Raw genomic sequence first — 15,782 nt, forward strand, 5'->3', positions numbered from 1 at the left:
CTCCAGCTGGGTGCCAGGGGGCTGCGAGGCGACAATGGCAATGTACTCGTTCCTTCTCCCTCCCCACGAGATGGGAAGATCGGTCGGGAAATGACAGTCCCATGGCCGCATCCTGCAGCTGATGGGAGCCCAAGGCGCCTCCTCCCTCCCGGGGGGGGGTGGAGTGCATTTGGGGGATGCAGCCTGTGGGATGGGGGGAGCTCAGCCGGGACTTTAGAACAGGAGGAAAAATAGGAGTCCCCTGACGGGAGACGGGATCCAAGCGCCGGGAAGGAGAGGATGGAAGAATTGGAGCCGCCGGAGCAGCGGCCGCGAACGCGCCTTTCCCCAAGAACTCGGACGTGCTCGGGAGGGGAAGTGGGGAAAAGCAACACAAAAGATGTTCCCGGGCAGCAGAGCCACATGTCGAGCGAATCCCGACCGTGCCCGGGAGCGGAGAGCCGCGGTTTAATTCCCGGGAGAGGGATGCTCTGCAGGGCCGGTTTGGGATGACGGGGCGGGGGCCGCCGGGCTGCCTCGCAGCTGCTCCCGCCGCCTGCGAGCGGATTAAATTACCGCAAATTCAAACTGAATGAGCCCGTTTCCCCTCCCTCCCCAGGCCGGTCCCTCCCTCCCTTTTCCCGGTCGCTCCTCCCCGCTCCATCCTCGCGCGGGCAGCGGGGCAGCAGCAAGAGGAGGAGGAGCAGGAGGGCGAAGAAGGGGGGACGGAGGGAGGGGCGGCATCCCGGGGCACCATCCCGGGTACCTCCGGCAGAGCCTTCGCTGCTCTCCGCGGGGCAACTCCGGTGGTCGTCCCGCGGGCCAGGGGAAGGTGCACAGCCGGGGGAAGGGGCACAGCCAGGGGAAGGGGCACAGCCGGGCATGCCGGCGGCGGCGGGCGATGGGCTCCTGGGCGAGCCGGCAGCGGTGGCGGCGGGCGCGGGGGCTCGGAGGGCGGCAGCGGACGGGGGGTCCCTGCTGGCCGCCTGGCTGAGCGCGGCGGCGCCCCGGGAGCGGCTCCGGGACTTCCAGCACACCAAGAGGGTCGGCAACTACCTGATCGGCAGGAAGCTGGGAGAGGGCTCCTTCGCCAAGGTCCGCGAGGGGCTGCATGTGCTCACCGGAGAGAAGGTACCGTGCCCGCCGGGAGCCCCCCGGGGGGATACTGGGGGGGTTGGAGGGTGCGTTGGGTCCCTGCTGGCCGGGGGGGGATGGAGGAACTCCTTGAGGAGGATGGAGAAACCCCTCCGGAGGATAGAGGAGCACCCTGGGGAGGATGAGCACCACGGGGAGGCTGGAGGAGCTTCCCCGGAGGGTGAGCACCCAGAGAATGGAGGAGCATCCCCGAAGGGTGAGCCCCTCCCCGGGGAGGATGGAGGAGACCCCCGGGGAGGGTGCAGCCCCCGGAGGATGTAGGAGCCCCCCGGGACTCCTGTCGGCACCGTCCCCCAACTTCCCGCGGCTCCGCCGGGCTCTTCCCCCGCGTCTGCAGTCTCGCCTTCCTCTTGGAGTAATACTTAGTTACCTCAACCTGCCTTGTTCTCTTCTTTTAATATTTTTTTAAATTTCCCCCAAATACCCCGTTTGTTTGCTTATTTTTTTCGGTGAGAAGCGTGGTTTTTTTCGCGGTGAGACTCGTGTTGCTGAGGACCCGTCACTGTGTCTGGTCTGGTCGCGACATATCACGTGTGGGCACACGCGGGTACTTGTCGGGCGATGGGAGATGCTGCGGTGCCTGCAGGAGAGGACGCGGTCCGGCCGTCACGAGTTGCTGGTGCGATGCACGGCAATGATCTCTGATGATGAGATGCACCCCGGGTCGGATTTTACCGGGGTGCTGGTTAGAAAAGTCTGCGCAGGGTCTCTGCTTTCTGTTTATTACACAGAACCCTTCCATGGAGGCTTTTGCCCATCAGGCAGGACATGTGACTGTTACAAAGAGTAGTCAGGGCTTTGGGCTGTAAACAGAGCAAGGACAAGCCCTCCGATAAAGGGTTCTTGTTTGGCAGCACAACTTGTAAGTCCTGGAGAATTGGCTGAAGGAGCTGGAGGGGCTCAGCCTGGAGAAAATGAGACTCGGGAGAGACCTTCTCACTCTCTGCAACTCCCTGGAGGGAGTTTTTAGTCAGGAGGGAGTCAGGCTCTGCTCCAGGGAACGAGGGGCTGGATGAGAGGACATAACCCCCGGCTGTGCCAGGGGAGGTCCAGGCTGGACATCAGGAGGAATTTCTACCTGGAAAGGGTGGTCAGGCACTGGCAGGGAGTGCCCAGCCCTGGAGGTGCCCAAGGCAGGACTGGCCGTGGCACTCAGTGCTCTGGGCTGGGGACAAGGTGGGCAATGGGCACAGAGTGGGCTAGGTGACCTTGGAGATGTTTTCCAACCTCAGTGATTCTGTGAGCTATTGCATTTCTGCTTGTGCTGTATCAGCCCCTCAGAGGCTCACCAAAGCAGGACATGGGTTGTTCCCCAAAGCTCCCTGGACCAGGGGGATGTTCACAGTGCAATCCTTGCAGCTCCAGCAGCACTGGCAGTCTGCTGTTGTTGCTGAGATTGCATCTTGGTAGATGCATTTCTATATTCTCAGGTATTTTCTTTTATTCATTCCGGTGAATTTGTCATGGAGTGAAAATTAATATAGGGCTCTGAATCCCATCATGAGAAAAATGAGAAGGTTGGTGAATATTATCATACAGGAATGCAAAAAAATAAAAATATTGCTCTCCTCTGTTACCAAGCGTGTGCTTCTCCTTGGTAACAGAAACATCCAATGATCCTCCAGTTGATAAAAAGGCACATGCACACACACGTCCTCCCCACCTCCACGTTTTGGGATTGCTACATTTATCTCAGTCTGGTAAGAGGGCAAAAAATAAAAAGACCCACCACACGCCCCTCTGTCTCAGCTCCCCTGCCTGCTGCTTGATTTGGTGGAGTTTTTTCCCCTCCATCTCTTGAATGACACACAGTGTGACAAAGTGACAAGCAGAAACTCGGGAGTCACGCTTTCTTCCTGCTGGCCGTCTCTGGACAGGCAGGATGATCCCAGAGCTCTGTCTGACCTGAGCTTGCACCGTGGCATCAAAGGCAGCTCTTGCTCTCAGTGGGTGAAAGATCAGTCACATACTTTAAAATTGACTAATCAAAGCTCCCTCTTCCCAGAAACTGCACCTATTTAGCTCCAGCTGTTCATGGATAAGCAGGTTGAGTTAGTGGGGAGGAGATAAGGGTTATTAATGATTTGCTTCAGGTGAGGTCCTCTCTGTGATGTTCCTCTCTCTCAGTGGAGGGGGGAATGCTTTCCATCCCACACCTGACCCCACAGAATTCCACCCCTGATGGACACTCTGCTGTGCTGGGCATATTCCTGTGCTGAGATTTTGTGTGGCCCCAGCCAGAGGCAGCTGGAATGTGGAGCTCAGCCTGGCAGCTGCCGGCAGCTCTGCCCACATGGAGCCCACCACAGGCAACACAGCTCTGCCTGGGAGAGGGGGGAGAGAAGGAAAACATCTGCTCACCCAGGCTCCTTCCTTGCCGAGCACAAGGCTGTGTCAGAGAGGAGGCTGGGGATGGAAAGGTGGGAATGGGATTGGGAGCAAAGTGCCAGGTGGTGGGAGAGTGAGGACTGTGTGAGGCAGCAGGTCATGGGAGAGGTTCTGTGGGAACAGGAGATTTTACATAAAAATGTTTTATCTCCAGGGCAAAATGCTTCCATCCAGGGCCACGTCCTTTATTAGGCTGTGTTTGTGCCTTCTGAGGAATGTCAGTGTGAAGGAGCCCAGGTGCTGGGAGATGGGTATGACAGTGCCAGGTCGGAGCCCAAGTGACAGTGATGCTCAGCACAGACACCTCCTCCTCCAGACATCAGGTGACTGAAGTCAGGCTACAGTTAAAGGCAGCTGAGACATGGCATCAGTATCTGCAGGTGACACTTCTGTCATCTCCCCATCCCTAAACTTGTGTTGTACCGGAGGGAGAAACCCCCAGAGAGCGACTCGTCGCTCCTCCCAGGCTGGAAGATCTCACTCCCCGAGCCCCGCATTGCCCAGGCAGAGCGAGAAGTTGGCTGTGTGCAGCCTCCCAGGCGAGGGAAAGCTGAGCTGCAGGAGTGTGCACTTCCTGCTCTCCCCAGTGCAGCTCAGCACGGAGTGTGGAGGCACAGCCGTGTCCTGCCGACAGCTTGCTGGATCCCTGGGATCGCTGCATTTTTCTGAGCTGATGCTTTATGAGCCTGTTATTCCAGGATTAGTGCCTGACTGTGTTTTGAAAGCAAAAAAAAAAAACCCAAACCCAATTGACATCTGATTTTTTTTTGTCTTGTTAAGCCACTGTTGAGCCAAAGACATTGCCTCAATTTGAATTAAATTGTTCTAAGAATGTAAAGTAGAGTCCTGCTGATGTCTGGTAGCTGTTCTGGCAAAGCTGGGACTCTTTCAGTCACTGAAATGTCTGACTTTAGCAAGGGGGCCCAAACAGGTTTTGATTTGCTGCAGCCTTTAGCAACTCAGGAGGAGTTAATGCACATTGTTGTTCCTGAAAATGGTGTGTTTAGGAATGAAATCCATGGATTAATGAGCCCCCAGCTAGGCTTGGATCCACTGCACTGGCACAATGCACTGTGCACAATGGAGGCAGTGCAAGGTGGTGCCAAAAATCTGCCATTACCTCAGCCTGAAATTACTAGAAGCTGAAAAAGTCTTGGAGAGAGCATGGGCTGGGACATTGTGTGGGCCAAAGGCTGGTGCCTTTGCTGGAGCAGCTGATGGACCATGTGTGGGATGGGATTAGGGAGTTCCTCCAGGCACAGCAGGGTGAGCCACAGTGAGATGTTTAAACCTTCCCTGGGAAGGTTTTTATCATGGACTTTAAGGTGCTGCTCGTGGTTTGTGCTGCCCCATGCCAGGCATGCTGTTATTTTCTGGGCTGGGAAAATGTTTGGTAGGGGCTGATGCAATTAAATGCACACAGATTATTCCTTCTGTGGCTTTTGAATAAAATATCTCAGCCTATAATCTGACATTTTGGGGTACTGATTTGTCAGTTTGGCTCAGGCAGTCTTTATTGCTAATCCTAAGGAAATGCAGTTCCTCTGTGATGAAGAACAAGCCAGTTTGGCTTCCAGTTGTGGTTCTGGAGCCCTGCTGGGAGAGCTGTGCTTGGGTGGCTTTGGGACCCTGAGCACAATGTGCCCTTGGGTTGTTTCAAGCCTTCTGCTGGTGACTCAGGAGGGGCAGTTGTTGGGCAGTGGGAATCAGGCAGGGCTCACACCACCCTGATTTTTTGCACTCTTAGGCAGCTGGCAGTGTGTTGCCATCCCTGTGGTGTGATGAAGTGGGGGGCTCTGTTAGCAGAATGAATAATTGTGTTGCCTGCTGTGGACCCACTGACTCCCTGCAGCGTGGAGTGACAATGTATTGACAATATATCGAGCCAAAGTTCCCGTAAACAAACCTGATCCAAGGTTATATTCAACTCCTTTTTGGTGTAATCTTTGGCACTAGAAAAAAAGAGTCACCGGGGTGAATTGAATCATTTGATTTCTCATCCACCCAGAGCTTTGTTTATCACTTTGTTCTGCACCATTGTTAAGCTGGAGCAAGGTACATTTTTAGCTACAGTCAATCGAGTGGCTTTCTGCAACAGTGGGAAGCAATGGCTAAAAATACAGGGGTTTTTACCAGTTTCTTTTGTGAAGGCACCACAATTAATATTAGAAGTGGCCTTTTCACAGAGGAGTTCTCATTCAGAATGTTTCTGTACTAAAGAGGTAAAGGAAAAATGAAAAGAGGGAGGTGTATTTGGGCCCCCTGGAGGTGCTGGGGTGGGTGGGTGGGTGGGCAGAGCAGCCTCCCTGCAGAGAGCTGGAAATGCCTCTTTGTGCCAGGGTTATCTTTGCCTTGGGGGAATTCACTTTCCCTGTGGCTTCAGGGAGTGGAGGCCTTTGGGTGTGTTGGCAGGTGGGATGTGCCCCCACTGATGCCCTGGGGAACCCTTCCTCCCTTTTCCATTGGGCAAACCATCTCCAGTGGGGGCTTCTGTTACTTCATTGCAAACAAAAGTTGAGTTGCTAAGGTGGCTGCTGGCCTTCCACTTTGACCTTTTCCTTGTTTTCTCCCCCAGGTATTGTGGGGTTGCAGGTGAAACTGGGAGACCTGGAATGCTTTTATTGTTTGCAGGGGCTCAGAGGGTAAAGCTGCAGGTTTTTAATTTGAGATTTGATCTGTTATTTTATGTTCTTCCTCCAGTGATACTTGTACATTGGTTTGTTCTGTCACTCTCAAGTGTTTAGTTAGTTGGTCTCTCCTCACCTGTTTCTCTACATATTTTCAAGTTTTTATCTCTATCTTTGCCCTGCTGAGCTCTGGGTTCTGACACCTTTGTGGCTTCTCACTTGCTGTGCAGGATCAGAGCTACAGGCACTGTGAGCAGAATTACTGCAACAAAGAGAACTAAAAAAAGCAAAGTTATATAAAATAAAGTTCCTTTGCTCTCTGTCTGTTGTGGAAGATTGTCATGGAAACATTTTTTTTTGCGGAGAATAAATTTATTTTCTGTGAATAATGTCCACAGAGCTGAGGGAGAGGATATATTATTTATATATAAAAACTTCATTGGAGACACCTTTTTCTTGGCTCTCGGCAGTTGTAAATGTTTCATCTGCTGTGTTTTAAATCACTACAAAGGAGGGTATTGCCTGGGCCTCAAGGCAGTGACTCTTGGGGGTTTGGTTGATGGTTTTTCTCTTGCTTAAAGCCAGAAAGCTGCTGTTGGTATTAAATCAGGGACACTTCGCCTTCCACAAGTCCAGTTCTGCATTAAATCACTAAACAGGGACTGTTTAATATGAAACACATCCTGAGTCCACGATCAGGAGAATGGGAAGCTCCATCAGCTGCCAGGTTTGTCCTGTGGGGATTGGTGCTGCGGGACAGTCACTGGGGGTCAGTGCTCTGCTTCTGCCTCCCCACCTGGAACCTGAGCCCTCCATCCATCTCACTGCGACAGGAGATGTCTGCAGTGTTGGGAAGGCAGGTTTTGGTTCATCAGAAGCAGCTGGACAGGACACAGTTTGCTTGTGCCATGGGCTGTGCCCTCCCCAGCCCAGCTCCCGTGTCCTGGCAGCCTGCTGGAGGCACTTGTGGCTGGGGGGGACCTCCCCAGCCCAGCAGTTGGCACACAGGCTGCCTCTGGGAATGGTTGCCATCAGTTTCCATGGATGGAAATGAAGACCTGCCTGGTCTGAAGGGGTTTTCCATCTGCTCTCTGTGTGCTGGTGTGACTGGTCCTGAGGAATGTCTTCCCTGATCATGCCTTGAGTTCAGAGAGTTTTCCTCTGCAGAGCTGGGCATGTGAGTCTCACCTTATGAATGGGGGTCAGAAAGGCCTTTTCTGTAGAACACTGAGAATTTGGAAAGTGCTGCTTGATGGATATTTTCCATGTCAGTGACAAGGCAAACCCATCTGCCCAGGGATTCTGAGACACACTTTTCCCTTGCAGGGGATGTCTCCAGCCCAGGGACTGGTTTTGACAAGCTCATAATGATTTCTTATGGAACTCTTAGTGATCCTCATGCATCTCTGTGTCTGGCTTTCTGCCACCCCTGTGTTCATCAGTCTCTGCAGAATCTCTCTTGACTTGTGTAATATCCTTGTAGGCCAGGGAGGTAAAACTGTGCTCCTCTCCCTCTGGCATGCAGTTACAGCTACACCATTAATTAGTTGACCATGAGAGCACTGAGAGGTTGCTGGAATTGATTTCTTTCTGCTGAAGGTGAAAGTTCCCCACCATGACCCACTTGAGACGAGCCATGTGTTGCTTCCCATGTTCTGTATTCCTGCTTCCCAGGCTCCCTGGCTGTGCTCTGCCCCTGTGGCACCCACGGCAGCAGCAAAGTCTTCCTGCTTTGGACAGGCAGGGCCAAGGAGAAATGAGGTTTGTGGAGGTTTCTTTTCAGGGAGGCTGAGTAAGGGCAGGACTGTGGCACCCCCCTTGCCTCAAAGCCATCTCCCACTGATCCCCGAGCTCTAAAGGTCCAGCTGTTCCAGGTGGCACAGACACTGGCAGGTCAGGCAAAGCTTGTTGGCATGAATCCTTACATTTCATATTAGCATTCTCCTAATTCATTATTTGGAGCTTCAGTCAGCTACTATGACAAACAGTCCCTGGACCTCAGACTGTTCTGAAGCTCTTGTTAAAACTCCTTCCAAAATTTTAACATCACTTTTTAATTACTGGCACCAGAACTGGATGCAGTAATCCATTAACAGTCCCCAGTGCCTTGAACAGGTGTAGTTAATACCTTTCTTACTTTAACAAATACATCCTGCTTGTGCTTGTAGGGATTATGTTTAAGTTGGCTGTGGCATCAAGAGGGCTTAGGATCATTTGCTTATCTAAAGCCCTCCTGAATACCTTTCTGCACTGCTGGATCCTGTCATCTTTGGGCAGGAGAGAATGGGAAGCTGTTCCTTTTATCCCCTGGCAATTTGATTTTTTTCCTGTTCAGGCTGCCATGGATCTGAGGGATACAAGGAAGTGTACTCAGAGCTGCTGTCTGGTTTGGAAGAGTTGGTTTCATCAGGGGCTGGTTTCAGGCTTTCCTGACTGTCTGGTTTGCCAGCAGAGAGAGTGGCTCTCTGCCTGCTGAGACATTTGTCCTGTGCTTGTCTCCACAGCTGGTTCTGTGTATTGCTGAGCCCAAAACTCTTTGCTTGTGCTGTCAGAGGCTCGGAGGAAAAGAGAAAACCTCAGCTGCAGTGACTCCTGGCTGTCTTTCCTGATTGCTGCTTTGACTGATACCAGAGCAAATGCTCAAATCAAACTTGTATTCAGCTGCCCTGCAAGCAGCAGAGACAAATCTATGAGACCAAATCTCACCACTCAATTGTGAGGCAAAGGGATGGTACTCCTTGTTTGACAGAAACCCTCCACACATCCCTGACTGTGCAGCAGCTGAGCAGCCTTTTCACCGTGTCCAGATGTTTAACTCAACATCTGGCCCCAGGGCAGGCAGACAAGGCAGGTAGAAGTCTCAGACCTGGGTGCTGCAGCCCACAAAGTGATTTGGCAACAGCCCAACATGGAGCACATTCCCTTTCTTACAGTTCCAGCGTGTTCAGTCCCGTGGGGTCAGTGAAGTTTGTGTTTTGTGGTGTTGTCCTGTGTCTCCTCTGCCTGACAGTCCTGAGGGGAGAGCTGTGATCTCTGTGTCCTGTCCCTTACTGAAGAGCACAGTTTGTGGAGTTTTGATGTGCATTTACTTGGATGATCCTTTTCTTTTGTGTTCTTTCTTAAAATACTGGAACCTGCTATATAAGTTCCTTTACTGCACTGTAAAATTTGCTCAGCTGTAACAGTTAAAGAAAGGAATAAATGCTACCCAGAGAGTGAAGTTGGCATTTTCTAGTCCTTGGATTCAGTTGTGAAAAGCAGCTTGTTATGTCCCTGGCTGGTTGGTTGCCCAAACTGAGATGGCCTTGAAGGGATTGCTGACAATTGTGCAGCCTTCAAAGTTAGGACTGTTGAATATGATTTGAATTGGCCACCCAAAATCACCAGCTGGTTTTGAAAGCAAAGCTCAGATTTCTGTGGTGAGAACAGTGGTGAGTATAAAGCAGGCAGCAAGTGCTGCCAGACAGCTCTCACTGGGAGGGAGGGAGGGAGGGAAGGAGGGGAAAAAGAAACTGGATTCATTGCTGCCTTGGGCACACAAAAAACCCCAAAAAGCTGGAGGTGGACATGCAGTGCTAATGGCTGTTGAATATCTCCATGCTCTGGCTCTTTGTCCCATTCTCCTGGCTAAGCTTCAACTAAACAGTGAAGGTTTGTGGGTTTAGGTGCAGAAGTCCTGGTGCTGATGGTGGGCAGGGTGCACCAGGACCTCCTGTGGCCCAGGATGGTGCTGGAAGTCTGTGCTGCTCCCTGGCTTGGCACCAGCTCTGCCAGAAGAGACTCTGGCAGGAAAAGAAAAAAAATGGAGGAAAGAAACTGCAGAAGGGAGGGATGGTTGTCCCTGTGGCAGCTGAATAGTCCTCTCGACAGTTGAAGTTGCCTCCGCTGTGCTCTGTGGTGTCCTGGCCAAATCCCACAGTGCCTGCTGGATTCCTTTTCCAACCAGTTTCCTCTCTGTTCAGCCAGAGCTCCCCTTGGCAGCAGCAGCAGGAACTGCCCCCCTCTTAGTTAAACTGGGGAGAGAATTTGCAGAAGGAAACGATCCAAGTGGTTGGGTAAGTGGAGAAAGCTCTTTAAAAGTCCTCAAAAAGTCCTGCCCTCATCTTGCAAGGTCACGTGCCGTTCTCTGTGCAGTTAAACATGTCAGAACAGTATTTGCCAAGCTGGGGCACTGCTGTGAAAATGTTCTCCTGGTTGTTATTGCAGGTGTCTGACGTGGGCATTGTTCAGGACCTCTTGGCTTTGGCTCTTCAAACAGCTCCTTGAGAAACCTCATTTTCTGGCAAACAGGAAGGCAGATGCTGAGTGAGGTGCATCCTTGTGCCAGGAGAGACATCCTGTGCAAAGACAAACCAAAAACCTGAGGCTGAACTCACGCCTGGGCTCTCTGAGGGCAGCTGGACCACAGGACTGAAGTCTCTGCTGGTCATGTGGTTGTCACTGGGTTGTTATTCTGCTGGAATTGTGTCTGAACAAGCCAAAGCTTGAGGGCAAGTCAGGTGTAGAGGGATTGATGTTTCTACAGTGAAACCATGGCTTGAATAAAGCTCTTGACATCCCAGGGAGGGAACAACCAACCAAAAAACCAGGAAGCCCCCCCTTGCTTTTCATCTGTGTTGTATGTTGTTGAAAACTGGTTCTGCATGAGCTTGGCTCTCCCCTCCTGCCCTGGTGTTACTCTGGTGTTGTGTCCAGCCCCATCCTGGCACCCAGCGTGTGGTTCCCCAGCAGGCACACCATGCCTTCAATCTCCTACTGAAGCACAACAGAGGATGGAAAATAGGAGTTTTCAAAGCAGAATTCCTGCACAAAGGGGTGTTTATTGAGGGTCAGCTCAAGGGAAAAAGCTGTGTTGGTAGGGCTGAGCAGCAGCCTGGGGAAGCAGAGCAGCCAGGCCATGATCTAGACAGACAGACAGACCTCTGTGTGTCCATGTCTTTCCCTCACTTACAGGAGCACAACTGCTTGACCTGGGTTTTTCCAAGTGCCACTGGTGGGGTTTTAAATAGCTGGGAGAACGTGAGAAGATGACTTGGACTTCTGCCTGGTACAGCAGAGCCTCCACAGGCTCAGGGGGCTGGTCTGGGGAGCTCCTGGCCATGCCTTGCACAGACACTGCATGGGCTGTGTGTGAGCCACCTTCCCTGCCGTGTGGCAAGTCCATGTGCCAGGGCAGGGCTGCTCACAAAGGGGATGCAAACCAGCTTTTCTCTGGGTGCTCTGCCAGCCAAAGCCCTTGCTCCTGGATTTTTAAGAGGAGCCTGAATGTGGCTCTCAGTGCCATGATCTGGTGATCACAGTGGTGTCGGATCAAGGGTTGGACTTGATGATCTCGGAGGTCTCTTCCAACTCTGATTCTGTGATTCCTCCAGGCAGCATTTGGTCCTTTAAACTGTCTCTGCTTGCTTTCCTCCAGGCCTTGCTGTGCTGTTTTTGTGCAGTTTGGTGCCAGTCAGCTTTACCCTCCTCCGCCTCTCCCTTGCAGATTCACAAGCCCTCCTGAAGCACTTGCTGGCAAGAATCCCCCACCCGTGGCACACGTGCCTTTGTTTGGGTGGTGCCACGTGCCGTGTTCTGGTGCTGCTGGAACTGCTGGCTCTGCAGCAGGCTCTGGGCACAGCACTGGTGCCTGCACTTGCCTCACCTGCCCTTCCCTCCAGCCCAACCTGAGCTGTGCCAGTGCCACGATGGGGAGGAGCAGCAGCTGCTCATAACGATGTGTCAGGCCATAAACTTCAGGAAAGTAATTCATTCCAACAGTGTAATTCTAGGACTCAGGAACCAAAAATATGGGCTATTACTCATCTTTGTATCTCATAACACAGAACAACCTCAACCATTTATCTATTTACACAGCAGAGGTTCAGTGAAAAGCAAAGTGTTGAATGTCAAGAGCCACTGTTGCTACATATTCAGAGTAATTACTTGCTTTATCATTTATTTTTTTTATCTCTGTGCCAATATTGGCCAAGAATTCAAGTCAGGAGATAGGCATGATGCAGAAACAAAGAGCCCCTACTTGAAACTTGGGAGAGCAGAGCTGAATCACTGGCATGTCTTGAGTGGGCTGTGAAAGCTCGAATGTGTTTGTTTTATGATTACCCAACATGTACAGTATTTTCTCTGCTGAATGCTTTTCCCTTCTGCATGAATGAAGTTTCCAGGTGCGCACACACACACACACACACACACATCCACTCTGCCCAGGGGGCTGTGTGTGTTACATGTGTCAGGGCACATTTGGTCCTCACTTACCTTAGTCTGACTCTGGATGAACTTGAAATCAGGGATGTTTGGCTAAGGCCGCCCTGGAGAAACTGTGTGCAGAGTTTGATCCCTACATCAAGCTGTTGCTGGAACAAAAACCTGTGGTTTCCACCTCTGTCAGCTGTGCTGGGGGATGTGGGGGATCTGGAGAGCTTGGAGTCAGGGGTGGGTCTGAAAGCAGCTTGGCTTGTGTGCTGGAATGGGTGAGATGCCCAACCAAGTGTCTGTCAAAATCAAGGAGAAAATTTGTCCTTATGTCATAGAAAGCTCATTCTCTGTAAGTCCTCAAGGAGTCCCATAGTTGGCTCTGTCTTCTGGGTGCTGAGCTCAGCCTGGGCAGCACATGTGGATGCATGTAATAATGTGCCTTTTTTTTTTTTTTTTTGGTCAGTGGATTTGGGGTGACTTACCAATATGAATAGCAGGTTGCTGCTCCACACTGTTAACATACCATGTTTTGTACCCTGCAGCTGTGGAAAATAGCATCTTTATTATTAATTTTTTTATGCAGAGGTTGTGTTCTGCTGGTGTACAACGGGGTGTTTCATGTTTCTGTAACCCATGAGCTTGTTTGTCCTCACCAGAGTAACTTGCGTGTGGTTTGCTGTCTAAATAAGCCACACCAGCCTCTGTGCTCAGTTCTATCTCATTAGATGAAAGAATGTGCTAATTTGAGTCTTGTTTCCTTGGTGAATCACCTGAGGGCTTGAAAAACGGTGAAGTTAAGCCCTGATTTACCTGTTGTTTTATCTGATGACTAAATGAGCTTTCTTTAATGTGACTAGTCAGGAATGTGGCTTCCAGGTGTTCTTGGTCCTGATGCTGCTCCAGCCTTCCCCCAGTCTGTGTGTGGTGCTCAGCCTTATCTCTTTATCAGGGATATGGCATCAGAGTGAGATTTCCTTGGTAGAAATGCACCCAGCTAATTACACACTCAGCAGTATTGGCTTGTGGCTCTTAGGAGAGACTGTGAAGCCCCAATTCCTGTAGTTTTGCTCTTCAATTCCTCTGCTAATAAAACTTGACTTCAATTCAAGGCATTCATGTCAAAGGGTTGGGGTCTATTTTTGTTGTCACGTTTCCAGACCGTGTTTTTCGTGGCTTTTGTTCTCTACAGGAAAACCAAAATGTTCTCTAATTTAACCTTTGCTTTGCTTGCAGAAAAATTAGAGGTAAGGCCAGTCAGAGAGGGGGAGAGAGAGAGCTGTTGTGTCCTTGGTGTGTGCTTGGCACCTTCTCAGCCTGGGAAGGAGGCCAGATGGGTCTGGAGTAAGTTCATCTCCCTGTGGTGAAGCCCACCAGGCTTGTTGGGTTGTTGGGATGGAGTTGGCCAGGGAGAGAGAGACTTTGCTGGGAGTAGTAGTTGGGTTTTGGGCTGAGAGGAGGGATGTTGTGTAAGCTGGGGATGGAGCAAAGCCCCTGGGCCTTGAAGGGGAAATAAAACTGAAGTTTTCCCCGTAGTTGCTGTTCTTGCTTGTTGTAGGAGGAGGGTAATGCAGGAAACCCTCCAAGGCCAAATCGAGGCAGACAGCAAAGATCTGGGTGCAGCCTCTTTGTGCCTCCCCCTGAGGGGCACATGTGGCACTTTCTGTGTGTTTTGTTGGTCCTGTATAACAGACAGGACTCCTGCCCATCATGTGACAGTGTCACACAGGGATACCAGGCACTGGTTCCCCCCTCTCATCCTGAGGAACAAGTCACTTGGGTGACAATGGGCAGACCTCCCAGGAAATGAGGAGCCCAGGGGGAGGATTTTGGGGTGCCTTTTGTTGCTGAGCCTGGCACAAGCTGTTCAGGTTTTTTCCTGGGGCAAATGACCTGGGAGATGACCTGCAGCACCCAACTGAAATAAGAAAATCAATAAATACCTTTAAACACCTTCCACTGTCCCAGGTTGCTCCAACCTGGCCTTGGACACCCCCGGGGATGGGGCAGCCACAGCTGCTCCGGGAAATCCATTCCAGGACGAAAGAGTTTCTTCCTAATCCCTAATTTAAATTTACACTCTCAGTTTGAAGCCATTCCCCCTTGTTCTGTCACTCCATGCACTCATCCAAAGTCCCTCTCCAGCTCTTGAGGGAGAGAAAAAGAGGGAAAAAGAGACTCGCCAAGAGAATGGTACCAAAATCACTTTGCTTTTCATCGTATGTTTTTATCCTGTTTAATCATGCAAAGCTAATGCCTGACTACAGTCTTAAGAAAATTGTCATGGAAGCAAATCATCTCAAGTTGCATATTCAATGCCAGGGAAAAAAAAAAGGCTAAAAATGGTACTTAAAACTTGTAAACACCAGCCTGGAGGCTTTCTGTGAAAACAGCTGAAATCAATGCCCAGTGTTAGGTGTGCAGAGTGTTTGTGGATGGTGGGATTGTATCCTCTCCTCTGTTAGTTATTTCCTTGCTGTAATTTCTGACTGTCATTGTACAAGGAAATAAAGAAAGGAGTAGTCAGTGGGGTTGGAGAAAAAGCTTCTCTGACCTGTTATGCTTGAAACCACCATGGGGCATCAGTGGAGACAGACATGCTTTAAGTTGTATTATTTTGAGGTTGTTTATAAAGCAATAAATCATCCAGGTGGCTGCTAAGGACCCCCCCCTCTCCTCCGGTTTTTCCTTAGGTGGCAGTGAAAGTCATTGACAAGAAAAGAGCCAAGAAGGACACCTATGTCACCAAGAACCTGCGCCGGGAGGGACAGATCCAGCAGATGATCCGCCACCCAAACATTGCTCAGCTGCTGGACATCCTGGAGACTGAAAACAGCTACTACCTTGTCATGGAGCTGTGCCCTGGGGGCAACCTGATGCACAAGATCTACGAGAAGAAGAGGCTTGAGGAGCACGAGGCGCGGAAATACATCCGGCAGCTGATCCTGGCGGTGGAGCACCTGCACCGGGCAGGGGTGGTGCACAGGTAACCCCCAAACCCTCCTTGGGGAGCTGGTCACAGCCTACAACTGCTGTCCTGGCACTTTGTTGTGAGGAGACTTCCTTGGCAAAACATGTTCCTGAGAGGTTTTTGGTTGTTTAGGCACTCAGCAATAGGACAAGGGGGCACGATGGGCTCAAGCTCTGCCAGGGGAAATTGAAGTTGGAGAGCAGAAGGCAATTCTTTGCAGAGAGAGTGCTCAGGCATTGGAATGGGCTGCCCAGAGAGGGGGTGGATTCCCCATCCCTGGAGGTTTTTAACCTGAGCTTGGCCGTGGCACTGAGTGCCATGATCTGGTAAAGGGACTGGAGTTGGCCCAAGGGTTGGACTTGATGATCTCGGAGGTCTTTTCCAACCCAATTGATTCTGTGATTCTTCATGGTTATGTTTGCGTGGTTGTGTTTTAGACATTAGGAAGTGTCTGCAGAAGCTTCAGGTGG

The 15,782-nt window shown here is 51.1% G+C and overlaps 1 protein-coding gene across 2 annotated transcripts in view; it reads left to right on the forward strand.

Annotated features, from left to right (window-relative positions):
* The first annotated feature begins 719 nt into the window (after positions 1-719).
* HUNK (hormonally up-regulated Neu-associated kinase) overlaps positions 720-15,782 on the forward strand; it is a 45,318-nt gene continuing 30,255 nt past the window's right edge. The window contains exons 1-3 of one of the 2 annotated variants that reach the window (XM_071573213.1): positions 737-811; positions 848-1,110; positions 15,035-15,327. In XM_071573213.1, the coding sequence (XP_071429314.1) occupies positions 862-1,110; positions 15,035-15,327 (542 nt within the window). In that variant the 5' untranslated portion in view covers positions 737-811; positions 848-861. Of the gene's footprint in view, positions 1,111-15,034; positions 15,328-15,782 lie in introns of both variants that reach the window. The other variant, XM_071573203.1, reaches the window with a different exon arrangement.

Source organism: Pithys albifrons, chromosome 1 (assembly GCF_047495875.1).
Source record: "Pithys albifrons albifrons isolate INPA30051 chromosome 1, PitAlb_v1, whole genome shotgun sequence".
In the NCBI taxonomy this organism is placed as follows: Eukaryota; Metazoa; Chordata; class Aves; order Passeriformes; family Thamnophilidae; genus Pithys; species Pithys albifrons.